Raw genomic sequence first — 16,519 nt, 5'->3', positions numbered from 1 at the left:
GCAGTCACACATTCCCTCTCTCCCTACATTCCTTAAGCTGTGGGGTGACCATATCTATAAATGTGCTATTCTCAGCCTCGCAAATACACTGCTGTGATGCCAACAGCTACTCAAACTCCAAAACCTGGAGCTCCAGCTGCTGCAGCTGACGGCACTTCCTGCACATGTGGTTGCCCAGGACACAAAAGCATCCTGGAGTTCCCACATGGAGCAGGATGTGTACTCCATGGGACTGAAATGTCCTGCCATACCTCTATTTATTAGACCAACTAAGCTTAACAGAAATAACGAAAGGCTCATTAAAGACTTGTATATAAAATAAGTTTATCTAGTTTATTAATTTAATAAAGTAATAGTAAGATACCGATTCCTGCCTCTGAGTCTGACATGCCTCCCTAGCTTAAAGAGCAAATATAAAGCTACAATACTCACTAATCAATCAGCTACCTGCTGTTCTGTGACATCACTCCTTGATCACATGGCACTATTTTGAAGATGGTTCGGGGAGTTCTCCCCAGGGTCCTGGCCAATATTTATCTCTTAATTAACATCACTTTGGGATGTCTGATGGTCATGAAAGGTGCTACATAAATGCAAGCCTTTCTTTCTTTCTCTACCTGTACAGTATTAGATTTTAAAAAGGACCCCAAAAGATACATTTAATTCCCCACACTCCATTTGTTGCTCATGCCAGCTGCCGTACTGTAATGAGGTGCTGAGCAGAGCCAGAGGACCCCCTCACAACCACATACATAGCAGCAGCCCTCAGGTGCTGCTGTCATTTGTGTGCTTATGAGTGTAAAGTAGTACTGCTTGAGGCTTTAATTACATCAATGGACTTGCCTCAAGCCTCCAGCAGGTAAGGTGGGGGTGGGGGTGTCAGGTGTGGTGGGTGGGGCAGATGTAGTAGTGGGGAGGGGAGGGGTAAGCTGTGGTGTGTTGTCGAGTCTTTTTGGAAGATGATCTAAGCTGTTATGAAAGACATTTTCCACCTGTGCAACTGCAATTATCACAGTGCCCAAGGGATTGGCAATACCTGTACTTATTAAGTGTTTTACTTTGACTGTATTTCATACGTAGCAGAGGAAGTTAGCAATGCATACACTCATTTGTAAGTTCTTGGCTGAACGACACCTAGGGAAAGAAAGAAAGACCAAGACAATGAGCAATCTTGTTTTCTGAAAGTTAAACAGACAACAGCTGTCCTGTTACTGCAACTTACTGATTATAGACAGAAGAAGTTTTACCCAATCCTTGCAGAAATTACTGGGCAGAGTGGGCATTGGCTCCAATGTAAATTCTTTTTGCTGGGGCTTCCCACCAGTTGCTAAGTTTTTAAAAGTTAAATGGAGCTCTGGTAGCTGCTGTAGCATCATTTGTAAAGGGTTATCTGACCCACCAACCTTAAAAGCTGACAATTCAAGAGTACCCGCACTATAAGATTATGGTGAGAACTGGACGCATAAGCTGAGAACTTCAGCCAGAATTGCCAAAAATGGTGGGCGCAAAGCTTCTGGTCATTTCTAGCATGGCCTTCCTGGAATGCTATGCTGGTAAGGGCATTAGCGTGGGTAGAGTGCTGTGCGTGCACCAGAAGCTTTCACAGTGGGTAGATTGTGGGGTCAGACAGCCTCTTAGCCTGAGTTTGGACCACACTGGTCCAGTTACCGCCTTCTCCTATGCACCTCACTACTGAACCCTGGCCCACCCCCAATCCACTGGCATTATTTAAAGGTCCAGCCATCCATGTTGCAGATGAGGTGCTTTTGACTTACTTTTGCTGTTGCAAAGTTTGTGAAGTACTGTGGTGTGTTCTTGGAGAAGTTGTGATGATTTGTTAGATTTTGAAGGCACTGTTGCTGCACCCTGACAGGGAGGTTAGAAGAGTTTTCTGCGGTTAACAGAAAGCCTGCTAGAGTTATGGGAGCTACAGTAGCCGTGTTGCATCCAGAGGCTGCAATGAAGGGAAGGTGTGTGTAGAGGGAGAAGGAGGAGGGCTCTCCATGCAAGTCCCTACCCACCAAGGGTTTTCAGGGACCGCTTCTCCTACCTCCACCTCAGCCTGGAGCAATGTGTGCAGAACCCATAATTCAGCAAGAAAATGGTCACTGAACTCTGCCACCACCTTCAATTGGACCTGGTAGTGTACAGCAGGGCGAGTGTTAATTGTATTCAGGTGGTGGGCATTAACTGGGGATTTAGCTGTGCTCCTATATATATATATATATATATATAACAGACTGAAACTGTTGGGTTTGCAGGGGCATGCTTGTAATATGTCTCTGTAAAGTAAAAGCTTAGAAATGTATACATTTTAGGCTCCAGTTATATCCTTCGTCAACCTGCTATCTTGAATACGACAGTGAGGATGGCGCTGCCAGTGGCCGTCAAGATCACCATTGCCCTCAATTTCTATGGAGGTTGATGCTTTCAGGCGGGAGCAGGTGACACAGCCAGCATTTCCCAGTTTACTGTCCACTGCTGCATCAGGGAGATGATGGAGGCCCTGTATGCCAGGAGAGGGACATAATTATCTTTTCATTGACTAGAGAGAAGCAGGAGGAGTGGGCATGGGGCTTTGCCAGGGTAGCAACATGCCCCATGGTGCAAGGAACCATTGACTGCACACACATGGCTTTGAGAGCCATGCAGCCACAAGGAACATCATGGAGCAGACCATCAGATTCCTGAAGCAAGGGTTCTGCTTCCTGGACCGCTCAGGGAGAGCCCTCCACTACTCACCAGAGCAGATGTCCAACTTTGGGGTCGTCTGCTGTGTCCTCCACAACCTGGCTATCATAAGGGTGCAGCTCTTGCCACCAGGCACCCAGGGGCCACTGTGGAGGGAATGGAGAAGTTGGGCAGATCCAGCTGTAGTAGGGAGGGGGATGGGGTGGGGGTGGGGGTGGGGGGGGAATTGGTTGGGGGGGGAGCGTGCAAAGAGGACGAAGAAGCAGGGAGGATGCAGTTGGGACCCCTTCGCTCCTGTTCGTGATTGGCTGCTGAGACTCCATTTTTCCTAAGACCTCATTCTATCATCACCATTTCTCCACAATTCCCCACCTTTCAATCCATCTGCTATGTCCCATCACAGAGTCCTCTTCGCTTGAAATAAAAGCCGCCACCAAAAATACTATTCCATAACAAATTTATCAAACAATACTCCCAATAATACAGACAAAGCTAATCACCCTGTGCATTCCCTCAGTGCCTGTCTTGCGGGTGCCTTTGCCTGTCCTAGTGCTCCGACACAGTGCTATCCTAGTGGCTGTAGCATGGCTGGTGGAAAGCTGCTGACTTTCATTGGGGGAGACTGTAGATGGTCTTGCAGGATGACCTCGAGCCTTGAGGGCCCGGATTTGGACTGCACTACCTCAGCATAGGTGGCAGCAGTCTGGGCTGGCTGGCTGAGAGACATCAGAAAGGGCACAAGCAGAGTGGCAGTGATGGGAGCACGAATGCTGTCATCCTGACAGAGAACGGCAGGTTTGTGCTTCACGGAGTCACTGGCATTTCCGCAGGGAGACACCTCAGCAATCCTCATAATCTGCTGGAGCACGGATTGCTGGACTGCTGTGAGAGCCTGCAAATCCCTTTGAGCACTGAGATCCACAGCCATGATGGCAGCAGTCTGATCCTGCATGGCAGCTAGCTTGGATCTCATGACCTCAGTCTGAGCTTCCACTGCAGCACTAAGGTGTTGGGTGGCTTCTCCCTGTGCTGCAGTGGAATCTGAGACAGCAGCCACCAGGCACTGCATCACAACTGAGTTCACAAATTCTGTCATGGAGCTGGTCACCATTTCCATGCCGGAAAGGATTGTTTCCAAGCCTTGCACGATCCCCTGTGCCATGCTGGAGCCAGACTCCTCCACGCTCTTTAACAGTGACAACAGGCTGTTTGGCAGGCCTACCAATGTACAAAACATCTCAGTGTGCATCCTGCTGTATGCTACTCCATCACAGTCCTCATATAAGTCCCCTGTAGCAGAACCCATCTGTGATCTCGCCCTCCAGTGAGCTGGCACATGAACTATCCTTTCCCATTGGCCTGGCTGCAGCCCACATGTACCCGGTGTATCACCACATACTGATCCCATCTCTGTAGTAACTTCTAAAGTTCACACAGTGCCAGCATCTGAAATGGTGGCTGCGATGGTTAGATCAAGTGATGGTGCTTTTTCCTAAGAGGTCTGGAGCAGCTCTGGCCCTTTCTCATGGGGCTGCAGTGACTGGGCAGGTGACAGTTCTTGGATATCTGAAAGAAGAAAATGAGGGAGAGGGTGGGGTGGAAAGCAAGAGGTCCATGGTCTAATATCCTTTAGGGAAGGAAATCCTTACCTGGTCTGGCCTACATGTGACTCCAGACCCACAGTAATGTGGTTGACTCTCAACTGCCCTCTGAAATGGCCTAGCAAGATGGGTATGAGATGCATTCACTGACCTTGACCACTCGTGTGAAGTTACTGAACTTCTTGCGGCACTGCTGCCAGGCCTCGGGGTCAGACTCTGGAAATTTAACTCCTTGAACACATGCTAGCCATGCACACTGCTGGACCCCCTGTTGAGTGTGCAGCCAGCCAGCAGAGCTCACGGCTACACTTGAACAATCCAATTTTTGGCCAACTGACTTGAAACCTTGAGGTGCAGGTACACACATTTCTTCAATTGCATTGTATTTGCATTTTATTTTCCAGATGAAATCTCAAAGGGGGAAAATTGAAATTAAAATAATATTCTGGTTAATTTTATGTAATTTAATTCTGCACAAGACTTTTAATCTCAGCAGAAACTGACTTTGGATTTTCAATAGGCCAGTCAAACCATCACTTTCCCAAAAGCTATCTCAGTCACCCTCAAATCCAATCCCCTAGTTCCAGACAGTACCCTCCAACACACCACCCTTTCATTCACTCCTGCAGCAACTCTCCCCGTTCACACCGCCACTCTTCCTCAACCCCCAATTCAACCACTCATTCTTCATTCACCCTCTGCCCCCATTCAAACTAGCTCCTTTCCCCTCAGCTAATGCTGGCACTGTCCTTCTTCCCACACCCCAAAATGCTGATTCCAGCTTCTTTCCTGTCAATGGTATTCATTCCCCAGCACTGCTTACACCTGAATGCAATTTTAATGAGGTACAACCAGCTGATTCAAGTTGCTTGAACATCCTAAAATACAGTAATGGAAAATTGTTAGTGCTATTTACCCGATATAGGCAGCTATGATAAGCATGGATGGTGTAAGTGGTGGGGACTGGACTGCTTGTAATGAAGGTCAATCTAGCTGCAGCATATACTGTAGGTCCGATCTCCCACCTACCATATTTAGCAACCAAGAGCATTTCCATTAGTGGCAGGACATTTCAAGGAGTCGCATGAGGGAAGAGTGGCTTAGTTTGTGCTGAGAGGTCACTAAATCATTTAAAATCACAATTAGTGGAAGCACAGAGGTAAGGGTCTGCCTTCTCTAATATCAATGTGTGAACAGGTAGTGATAACAATCCTGTGAAAAATCAAACCTTTCCATACACTACAGAAAAGACACAATGCTTCGGTTTCCTTCTCCTCCACTTCTTTGCCTTTCTCCCTTTGCATTTAGTTACGTTACTGCTTCTCTCTTAACACAAACGATGGAGAAGGATTCAAAACCCAGTCAACAAAGGGTCGAGTAGAGACAATGTTGACAATGATAAATTTTCCAACTGCTTTCATAAAACCCCAATTGTAAGCAAGTAAAATGAGTAGTTTTTTGGAAGCTAGTTTGATTATTGCCCTGTGCTTAAAGATCTCAGTAAGATATGTCAATATAACACTGATGCCATACAGCATGGTTGTGCGTCACACATTCTGTCAAGCATGCATATGGGTGTGTGTATACAACATCTGTTGCTCCCATACAGGAACACATTGAAATAGATGCATTTTATTCAGATTGAGGGAATGTTCTGCACTTTATTTGCATTCATATTGCTATTAACTTTATGCAATCCATTGTTTGAAAAAGCTTACAGGAACACTATATTTCACACACTTCATGCCTAGTTTCAGGAGGAGGGAGAAATGTGACCAAAAAACTCATTAAGATATATATAAGCAGCTTATTATGTCTAAATACCTTAAAGTGCTTTATACACAATTGCTTTTTGAATTGTAGCAACTGTTATGAAGACAAAATACAGAGACAAGTTACCAACTTTATAAGCACTTAAAATATGCAGTTTTAAATAGTTATACAAATTACATTTATAAAATCTAAACTCCGCATTATTGTGACAGCAAACCACATACATCACATTTTTTTAAAGTCCTTAACACTTAGCAAGAATATATCTGTAGGCTGTAATTTTTAGAAACAAGCTTTGAGATGTGCAAAATTAAGCTGCTTTATATCTGTGTGGTTAAATGAGTGGACTAACCCATGAGATTTCTTTTTAACTTCAGTATCACTATGCAAACAATATTAAAAGTAAGCTATGCTATGGTGAGGAATTCTGCTGAAACACTGAGAAACTACAAGCTCCCAATCCTGAAGTGCACTTCTCATATTCCCAGCTTTTAAGTTAACTGAGAAAATAGCAACAAAGCAAATGAACTAGACAAAGCTGCTTGCATGGATATTAGCTTCAGAGGTTACTTGGACTGATAACAATGCTATAAACCAGGAACTGTCCAGTAACTTGGGCTGTCCCAACATTACTTCATAGTTTTGTTTGTATCTAATAATACTACAGCAACATTACTCAACAGGGTATAGAGAAACATATTCTTTCCACCTTCCGTTAAACTATCACCAAATTTTGTCAAGCATGAAATGCAATTTTAACTAGTTGATCCCATATTGTCACATCAGACTGTAGTTTCCTCAGACACATAAAGGTGCCATTCCAATCTGATCAGCTGACAGAAGAACCCATTCTTTTAAAATATTTCCAATTCTGAAACAAGAGCAAATAAATCTGAACAGCTGCCTGTGGGGTGGCATTGTGTATATTGGTGTGTTATATGCTACAGCATGGAATGGAAATGGGAGTTTGTGTCTATGGCCTCAGCAGGGAAAGGCACCAAGCTAAAGCTAGCTACTTCTAATATGCAGGGAGATCAGAGGGCGAGCCACCTGTCCGTCTAGCCCACAGAAGTAGGGACCTAAATATGGCCTGCTACTCTTTCTCTAGGCCAGGCAATAGTGAATGCGTGAGCTGAAATACATGAAGTGGGCAGGGGGGAACGTTCACTGTATAAATGAGAATATTTTTCAAAAGATTGACAAATATTAAAATTTGTTAGTGTTTGGTTAATTTGGGAGAATCTTTCAGTTTAAAGTGCTTCTGATTTTGGAATTCTCATCCTTGTTTTCAAATCCCTCCATAGCTTCGCCTCTCCCTCCAGCCCCACGGCTTCCAGCCCTCCAACCCTCCAAGACATCTGCGCTCCTCTAATTCTGGCCTCATGAGCATCATCAGTATTGATTGCTCCGCCACCAGCGGCCGTGCATTCAGCTGCCAAGGCCCGAAACTCTGGAATACCCTCCCTAAATCTCTCCGCTTCTCTCTCCTCCTTTAAGACGCTCCTTAAAACCTACCTCATTGACCAAGCTTTTGGTCATCTGCCCCAGTATCACCTTATGTAGTTCAGTGTCACTTTGCTTTATAATGCTCATGTGAAGCAGCTTGCTCCATTTTAATACATTAAAGCTGCTATATAAATATAAGTTGTTGCTGAAAACTGTTACTACAACATTTTCATCTTTACACCAAATGAAAAGATACAGGAATTGAGGGGTGCCATAATTGCTCCCTACTTACAACCAAAACTATTTAAAAATCCGTCAGGTTCAGAATTAAAACATTCTTCACATCCTCCATATGTTCCAACACATACAAGTCCCTCACATTCTGTAACTCGAAACAGGCTGACATGACACCACAGGGGAGATTTTTTGCATTTCACATCGGGAAATCGTGTACCCCGAGTCCATAATTTTCTACCCACTTCCCAGGAGCACAGAAGTAGAAAATCTCCCCTGTATATTCTCTGCAATTTGATGTGATTTGAGAATTGCTTACTGCTTGAGTTCATCATTCTCCAGCACGATGCCAAGATTAGTCGAGTACAGATTTTAAATGGGTGCATTGTATTGTGTATAGTGTCCACTGCCCCAGTTTGTTTTCTGTATCAGTGATTCCGTATTACAAACAGCCCTCCCATCTTGTACAATAATTAACTGTCACTAAAAACTACACTATATTTAATACATATTTGTTCAAAAATGACCCAGAGAAATAGCTAAATGATAGAATGCCAAACATGTAAATATCGGGATAACAAAATGTGCAAAAATTTACAAAAGAAAAAATCTTGGACACGAGGCATTGGACAGCAATTTTTGGTTGGTGCTCTGGTGAAGGGAGCAGTTCGGACTAGTGGACATCACTGAAAATGTTCTAGTGGATATAATCGTCAAGAATGTCCAATCAAAATTCTTTGAAAATGAAAGATCTTTCATTCAAATTTTACAAATTTTGATGTTGAAGAGCAATTAAAATAAACCTTCATTTTGTTAATGGTTCTGAGAGACACTTGGTAGCAGTGGTTTACAGGTGATGTATATCAGAGACCCAAGCTTTACAAAGAGAAGGAAACAAAATCCCTCTGTCACTCTGGATCGTGTTTGAGACAGGAGGTTCAGCTAATAGCTGAATAATGATCTAGACAACATCTAAAGAAGCTGAATATTCACAATCTATAGAATACATAGAAGAATGGAGAGTCAGACTCAGCTGTTTTAGCAACTAGTCAGGAGGAGCCCCTTCACAAGTTTTGAAAGGCTTAGTTTTTAGTTTTAGAGATACAGCACTGAAACAGGCCCTTCGGCCCACCGAGTCTGTGCCGACCATCAACCACCCATTTATACTAATGCTACACTAATCCCATATTCCTACCACATCCCCACCTGTCCCTATATTTCCCTACCACCTACCTACACTAGGGGCAATTTATAATGGCCAATTTACCTATCAACCTGCAAGTCTTTGGCATGTGGGAGGAAACCGGAGCACCCGGAGGAAACCCACGCAGACACAGGGAGAACTTGCAAACTCCACACAGGCAGTACCCAGAATTGAACCCGGGTCACTGGAGCTGTGAGGCTGCGGTGCTAACCACTGCGCCACCCTTCCCTTTCTCAGAGTTTTTTTCCAAGTATTAAGTGTTGCATTTTCTGGTACGGAAGTCACATTTATTTATCTGAAAGTCCGTTCAATGCTATTGTGCGCTCACATTGTGGAATCGTTCTTGGCATTTGCTTAATGTGCCAAGGACTTCAGAAAATGGAGGCAATGGGTGAGCTGTTGTTCAAAAATCGAGATTGCAAATTGGAAACAGCTGCAACATGCAACTGTGCACTTGTTTCAAAAGTATGATTACAGGTTTAAGTGCCTGACTGTGGACATCAGAGGAAGATCAATTCTGACCACCAATGGAAAATGCACACTGCTGGCCTGAGGTTGCAGAAAAACAGGGGTAGGAGAGGGGGAAGATATGACCTCTTTGCTAAAAATAACAGCAACAGATCAAACATAAAATACCATTTGGTGATCAAGGGATGTTCTATGCAAGTCAAAACCTTTAAAATTAAAATACCTCCCAAAAAGTTAATTTAAACTAAAGTGCCTTCATATCTATCAAGCTCATCAGAAACTATGCTGAATACTAGTTAGATCTTATGGAATAATGTTCAAAATATTTATCAGAGCAAACACTTTGGACATATGGATAACTGATTCTCCTTTCCTATTAGCCTAGCAATGATTAGTGACAAAAGCAGAAACATCCCAAGGTTCTGTCGCTGGTGCCCACGCACCACTTTAGCACCCTAATCTTTTGAGCAATGAATAATCTATACTGTCTCCATGACTGTCACTGACCTCATCTCCTCCGGAGATCTTCCCTCTACAGCTTGCAACCTCATGGTCCCGCAACCCCGGACAGCCCGCTTCTACCAGTTCTGATGAAGGGTCACTGACCTGAAATGTTAACTCTGCTTCTCTCTCCACAGATGCTGGCAGACCTGCTGAGTATTTCCAGCATTTCTTGTTTTTATTTCAGATTTCCAGCATCTGCAGTATTTTGCTTTTAATCTATTTTTTGTGTGTATTTTAATGCAGTCCTCAAAGAGTTTGATATTCAAAACCATTCTGTCTACTTTCATTAGAATTGACAGGTGACATGCCATAATAAAAAGCAAAGAAATGATCTGCTGTCCAACTCTCAACACATCCCTTTCTTCTTATAGGTTTATCTATTTCTGTGATACAGTACTTGAGTTGCTTGTTCTAATATTCTAAAAACAATGTGTAAACAACATTAAATTCCATCGGGTGAAATATTCCAAATATTGTACTTACCTCCTCGTTCCCTGCCTCCTACCATTTTCCTGGGGGCCTCCGCATGAGCAGCTCAGGCACCTGCCTGATTTAGGCAGGGCCTTATTCTAATATGCTAATTGGCGACCTATGGCATACACAGGAATCCAATGCAAATTTTTAGCTACGAATGGGTGGACTGTGTACCACGCATGTTCCACCCAATGGTACCCAGTGTTTAGCAGTCTAACCAGCGGTTTTTAAAGGGATCACTGCAGGCCACTCAGAAAAAAGGATGTTTAAAAAGATTTGAATGAATGTTCCTCCTGGCCCCAACTCATCTGTCTTCACCACCCAGCCCTCCCCTCTCCTCCTGCAAAGAGAACATTTCCAGCTCCGTTCCAGAGTGCAGCCACCATATTTCCCACCTCCCCCAACCGGTGAGCTGCCTGTGAGCCATAGTTAAAATCTAGCCACTGTATCCATCTTGGCAATCCTCCCAGGCATATTTATATAAAACCCTGTCTTTATAAAGCCAAACCTGTGAAGGGTCGTGGTCTATAATCTGTGGACCAAATCCAGATTATGGGCTTTGATCTGGTCTGTAATCTGCACTTAGCTCAATTTGAATTGCCCAGCATAGCCTTTAAACTCAGTAGTGTGATCATTATCAAATAGAAAGTAGTTAATAGGGAATAGCATACACAGCAATTCCAAGTCATGAGTCCCACAAATTCGGAAGCCCTTTTAAAATCTAAATGCTTGCAAATTACTTGAGAAATTTGAAAATCGAAGAAATCCCAAACATCTTTGGCCTGATGAGTGAATTGCAATGAATACAATGATATGTTACTCGCCAAGTAAGGGAATCCTGAGAAATGATTGTGTCACATGGGGCTAATGATATGATCCACATATTGCACTATCTACAATAATTTGGCAAGAGGGAGGCAAAAAGAAGAACCTATTTAAGCTAATAATAAGAACATAATTTTGCATTCCAACATAGAAAGTGCTGTGAAGAGTGTACTTTTGACCAATTCTTTGACCTATCTCCCAATAGCGGAGAGGCCTTACAGTACATTGTGAAGGAGCCAGGAGCTGAAGATGGAAGTGACATCAGTCAGTGGAATTTGAAGCCCAGATAACTGCTGATGACTCAGTACCATGAAAGAAAAGTGTGTTTCTAACCGTCCAGAATTTCCTCCTCCGAGTATTCCTGTTGCATGGTAAAGCCTGGCTCGGGTATCAAATTAAAACCTGACCTGGGCCCGACCTGACTACAGCCAACCTGAACCTGACCCGAGCCTGAGTCCTTTAATTTTTTTTCGCACCCGACCCAACCCGACACGAATATCGTTCATCCGTTCTGGCAGCAGGCTATTCCTGCAGCTGGAGTTGTGGGGAATCATGGGTAAGCCTGCTCCCGTGACTTCCCAGAAGCAGTGTCCAGCCCGACCCTGAGCCCGAATGCTGGACTCGAAATATAGACCCGATCCGATCCCGACACATGTAGTCGGGTCTAGTAGGGTTCGGGTCGGTAGCCAGGCTTTATTGCATGGTGAAAGGTTCTGTTGTAAATATAATGCTGGATGTGCTGTTTAATCATGATTTTTTCCTACCCAAAGGCAATCAGATGTGACCACTCACTAATCGTGGCATACAGATCTGCCCCACTGCTCCAAAGGTTGGAAAGTCCTGCTTTAGATTAATGGAAGAGCAGCAAAAAGCCTGGAGTTAATTACTACATAGATACAACTTACATGGGAGTTTTGTGCCCACATGCTACCGAACACTCTAACCAGACAACTACACATGAAATATGTTACTCGCCAAGTAAGGGAATCCTGAGAAATGATTGTGTCACATGGGGCTAATGATATGATCCACATATTGCACTATCTACAATAATTTGGCAAGAGGGAGGCAAAAAGAAGAACCTATTTAAGCTAATAAGAATTGATGCTGTTTCTTCCACTACTAAATTGTTAGAATGCGACAAACCAACGATAATCTTAATCAGCCTATGCTAGGAGACCTGCTGTTGCTTCCTCCTCTGCATCATTTCCGTTTGCTTTAAGATCAACAAGTGTTTGTGCAAAACTCGTCCATTCATCATTCCGGGGAACAGCAATTTGCTGAAAAGTGAAAAATACAAGAGAAACATGAGAATGATCATACATCAGAATATACATAGGATGTGATAATGATGGATTAGTGTTTCCTGCACTTCATCAAGGGGGTTGGAGTACCCCTGCAGTCATAGTGAGATCAGCATCAGTTCATTTATCCAACCCGTTTTTCTCCCACAGTCCCACTGTGTGCACACAGCACAATCAGACGATTAACTGTGGACTGTGACAGTCACTCCCAAAACTACTCCTGGAGATGTCAGCATAGCAACACAGAAACATAGGAAATAGGAGCAGTAGTAGGCCATTCGGCCCCTCAAGCCTGCTCTGCCATTCAATTAGATCATTCTACCTCAATGCCATTTTCCTGCACTATCCCCATATCCCTTGCTTTCTTTAATATCATGCATTCAGCTAACAGCTGATGGAAGTCTGCATGAGATAGCTGATAGAGATTGTTGGGTTGTAAGTGCTGAACTCCACCAGGATCTGATGTGGGGCCTCAGCCACACAAAGGTAGAATGTGCCTCACAGGTTTGAGGCACTTAAATCAATTTGAGTCAGGTTTAGAACTACAGATGTTCAAAATAGTCTCAGTGTATCTTACAGTGTACACTGCTATGAAACACAAGTCATTTCCAGTCTTGTAATCTCATCTATATTTCTATCCCCCTTTACACATTAGATTTATACAGAGTAATTCTGCATTGAAAAATATTGTCAAAATTCCCATGGTTGCTCAAGGTTCACCACTCAATCATACAGAACAGGAATGTCTTTGGCTCAATCCGTGGTCTATGCCGAAGTAACTAACCTCAGCTAGAGGTGCATTTAGGGCACTACAATTTGCTGCAGTGCCCCTGGCTAGCAGGGTGGGGTGGGGTAGGAAACTCAGCCAGTGACTGTTTTCCTGTGACAGCCGCTGGAAAATTGCAGGGATAGGATTGGAGCTGGCTGTGACATCCACTTGCCATTTCTTCTGTCGTCTCAGAGTGAAGAAATGACCATTTTCATGAGGCACTGGAAGGTGATCAGTGCTTGTGGAAGACTAAAGAGCAAATGTCTTCAGGAAAGATGGCGAGATGTTCAAATATAACAGAAAAGTGCAATTTAGCCTGTGGAGCCTTCAATGCAAATTTCTTACCTCTCCAACATCATAAATCAACACTTGGCCTTTAGAATCACCCACAGCAATCTCTCGTCCTGACTGTGCCCAGCGTAAACGATGCAATGCAGGATTTCCCTCCATGGTGACACTTGCAGTAGGAACCTGCATATTTGAAGTGTAAGTAATTTGTTTAACGTTTGGTCTCTAAACAAAGAGACTAGAAGGTGCTTTTGGTTCGAAAGTATAAAGGGGCTTTACTGAAAAGCCAACATAAAAAAGATAAAGATGTTAAAATACAAGGTGCTGAGATACAACCCGGCTTTAACATCGACAAGGTTTTCTTACAAGACGCAACCAGATCAGTTTAACCCCATCAAAGGGGCTCCTTACATCAGTCTGTACTTGTATTTCAATCTTAGTCAGTCAAACTTCAACAACTATCTTCATTATTTTCATAAGCAGTAGAATGGTTTGGGCTATTGATTTCTCCATATCTGCCATCCACAATGCCCTAACCCCCATAATTAGCTCGGAAAAATCACAAGACTCGAGGTCTATTCCTCCTCAGATGTGCAACTGGTTTCACTACATCAAAACCCTTGATAGGTCAGTAATGACAAGAATCAATTTTTTTTGCAGGTTATATTGCTTTATCAAGGCACACATCTGTACTCATGAGGATGTGGTCTGCCCCCAGGCTACAATTAATGGTGCTGTTAGCTGCCCATCATTTGGTCAGAGAGAGCAGCCTGACGGAGACTCCACCATCCCGGTTTCCCGTCTATAGAGGTTCTTGACTTTGCGTTGCAGGCTTGGGTTGGAGAGGTTGGAAATTCAGCAGAGCATGGAAATCCAACCTGCATCCCACCACTGTGATGCTAAGTGGTGCTCCAACATGCTTTGTCACCTAAAACTATATCAGTTAAATAATGAGTCATATTCACCTATTGAGAGAATCCAGTTTATGTCCACTGTCTTTCTCGACTTACCTCAGTGTCTTCATTCAAATTCCAAAGATCAAGCCGACCCATTCCATCAACACACGCAAAGAGTGCAGGGTGGATTGGAGACCACATGACATCAAACACATAGTCTGAACTGTCCTCAAATGAATACAAGGGCTTGTTACTCTAAAAGAAAGAAAGAAATTCTGTTGACTTATACAAGACTCTATAGACACCCAAAAAGATCAATGAAAGCAAATGGAATCAATGTTCTTTCTCTCCAATTTCTCCTCTCCTGAAAGCACCGATTTCCTCACTGGGGTACAGTTACAGTTGTTCTCTGCTACCTCTTTCAAGTGACACAAGAAATAGGACCATACAGCCCGTCGAGCCTGCTCCTCCATTCAATACGATTCCACTTTCCCGCCCACTCCCCATGTCCCTTGATTCACTGAAAGACCAAAAATCTATTGATCCCAGCCCTAAATATATTCAACGATGGAGCATCCACAACCCTCTGGGGTAGAGAATTCCAAAGATTCACAACCCTCTGAGTGAAGAAATTTCTCCTCATCACCGTCCTGAATGATTGATCCCTTATCCTGAGACTGTATCCCCGTGTTCTAGATTCCCCGACCAGCAGAAACAATCTCTCAGTGTCTACCCCATCCAGCCCCTTCATAATCTTGTACGTTTCAATGAGATCGCCTCTTGTTCTTCTAAACTTCAGAGAATATAGTCCCACTTTAGTCAGCCTCTCATCTTAGAATAACCCCCTCATCCCAGGAACCAATCTAGTGAAACTTTGCCGTACCAATGCAAGTTTATCCTTTCTCAAATGTGCTCTCAGCGGTAAGAGTCATCAGGCTACGGAGGACCCTCATCATTGAGCCAGATACTTTTTCCACCCAGCACACTCAAGCATGTGACCTTCCAATAGGCATTGCTGTAGAAGGATCAGGAGCCGGAACCTTGGGTGCATTTTACTACTCTAACCCAGAGGGACTGAGATCATCTAGTTCAATATAGGCTGTTGATTGAACTAGAAACCTGAGAGAGGGAGATTTGACTCAAGTCATTAAGGATGAATTCACACAAAATTATTTCAGCCACAAATACCCGTTGAGGAATCAAAATATTTAAAACGTCACAATAAGCACAACTAAACTGTATAAAATCCATTTGCTTTTGTTGTTTTAATGTGCGCTGTTCGAATCACATTGGCAAAATGATTATGGAAAAGGTTACACACATCAGTCAAAAGATGCAAAACAGTGGATGTTGCTAATATCCATTTAGACCCACCTTAGCTGACCAGAGCTTCACAGTCCAGTCGAACGATGAAGTGATAAAAAGATGAGAGAAGTCCACTGCCCCTGCTGCTGTGTGACAATGGACCCCTGTCACTGGACCCTGGTGTCCTTCAAACATCTCAATGATTCCAGCTTTGCTGTAATTTACAAGACAAACAATCATGCTGCAATTTCACAACAATTGTTAGAATTGTGTTTTTCCTTTCTCATTCGCAACTGCACTTAGACAGAACTCCTTTTGGCTGCCTCTGTATTTTTCTACTACTCTTTTCATTTCCCTCTTTTCTCTCTCTGTATGGGCTGAATTTTCCAGGATGATGCGAGGGTCTTAAGCCCATGCATTTCGGCACAACCTTCTGGGAGGTGACCTCCTAACTCGCTGTTGGTGGGTTCCCGAGGCGGGTGGCCCAGGAAAGGTGGGTGCTGTTGATGCAGGGAGCAGAGCGGAAGGGCACCTCAAGATGGAGGCGCAAAGTTAAAAATTAAGAATGGCCACTGCTGTCAGGTCATCATTGTAGAGGGGGAATCCCCTCCACAGGATGGCCTGTGGCTGTGGCCCTCTGATCCCTGTGGTTCTATAGAAGGCGTCAATGGTCCCCTGGCCTGCTGCCAGGAGGCCACCTCCAGGCACCCGCTGGGCTTCACCCTCAGTGGGAGGGC

The 16,519-nt window shown here is 43.9% G+C and overlaps 1 protein-coding gene and 1 long non-coding RNA gene across 7 annotated transcripts in view; one reads left to right on the top strand and one right to left on the bottom strand.

Annotated features, from left to right (window-relative positions):
* Positions 1 to 5,940: 5,940 nt before the first annotated feature.
* LOC137358536 (cytoplasmic dynein 1 intermediate chain 2-like) overlaps positions 5,941 to 16,519 on the bottom strand; it is a 122,227-nt gene continuing 111,648 nt past the window's right edge. For all 5 annotated transcript variants that reach the window (XM_068024469.1, XM_068024470.1, XM_068024467.1 and 2 more), the window contains exons 13-16: positions 15,852 to 15,996; positions 14,592 to 14,732; positions 13,639 to 13,764; positions 5,941 to 12,500 (exon numbers count right to left, since the gene is read on the bottom strand). In XM_068024469.1, the coding sequence (XP_067880570.1) occupies positions 12,387 to 12,500; positions 13,639 to 13,764; positions 14,592 to 14,732; positions 15,852 to 15,996 (526 nt within the window). In that variant the 3' untranslated portion in view covers positions 5,941 to 12,386. The remainder of the gene's footprint in view (positions 12,501 to 13,638; positions 13,765 to 14,591; positions 14,733 to 15,851; positions 15,997 to 16,519) is intronic.
* LOC137358537 (uncharacterized) overlaps positions 13,377 to 16,519 on the top strand; it is a 38,436-nt gene continuing 35,293 nt past the window's right edge. For both annotated transcript variants that reach the window (XR_010971224.1, XR_010971223.1), the window contains exon 1: positions 13,377 to 13,779. This is a non-coding gene — a long non-coding RNA (uncharacterized lncRNA). The remainder of the gene's footprint in view (positions 13,780 to 16,519) is intronic.

Source organism: Heterodontus francisci, chromosome X, assembly GCF_036365525.1.
Source record: "Heterodontus francisci isolate sHetFra1 chromosome X, sHetFra1.hap1, whole genome shotgun sequence".
Taxonomy (NCBI): Eukaryota; Metazoa; Chordata; class Chondrichthyes; order Heterodontiformes; family Heterodontidae; genus Heterodontus; species Heterodontus francisci.
Note: the sequence above shows the minus strand (reverse complement) of the source record. Positions and strands in the feature narration are given on the sequence as shown.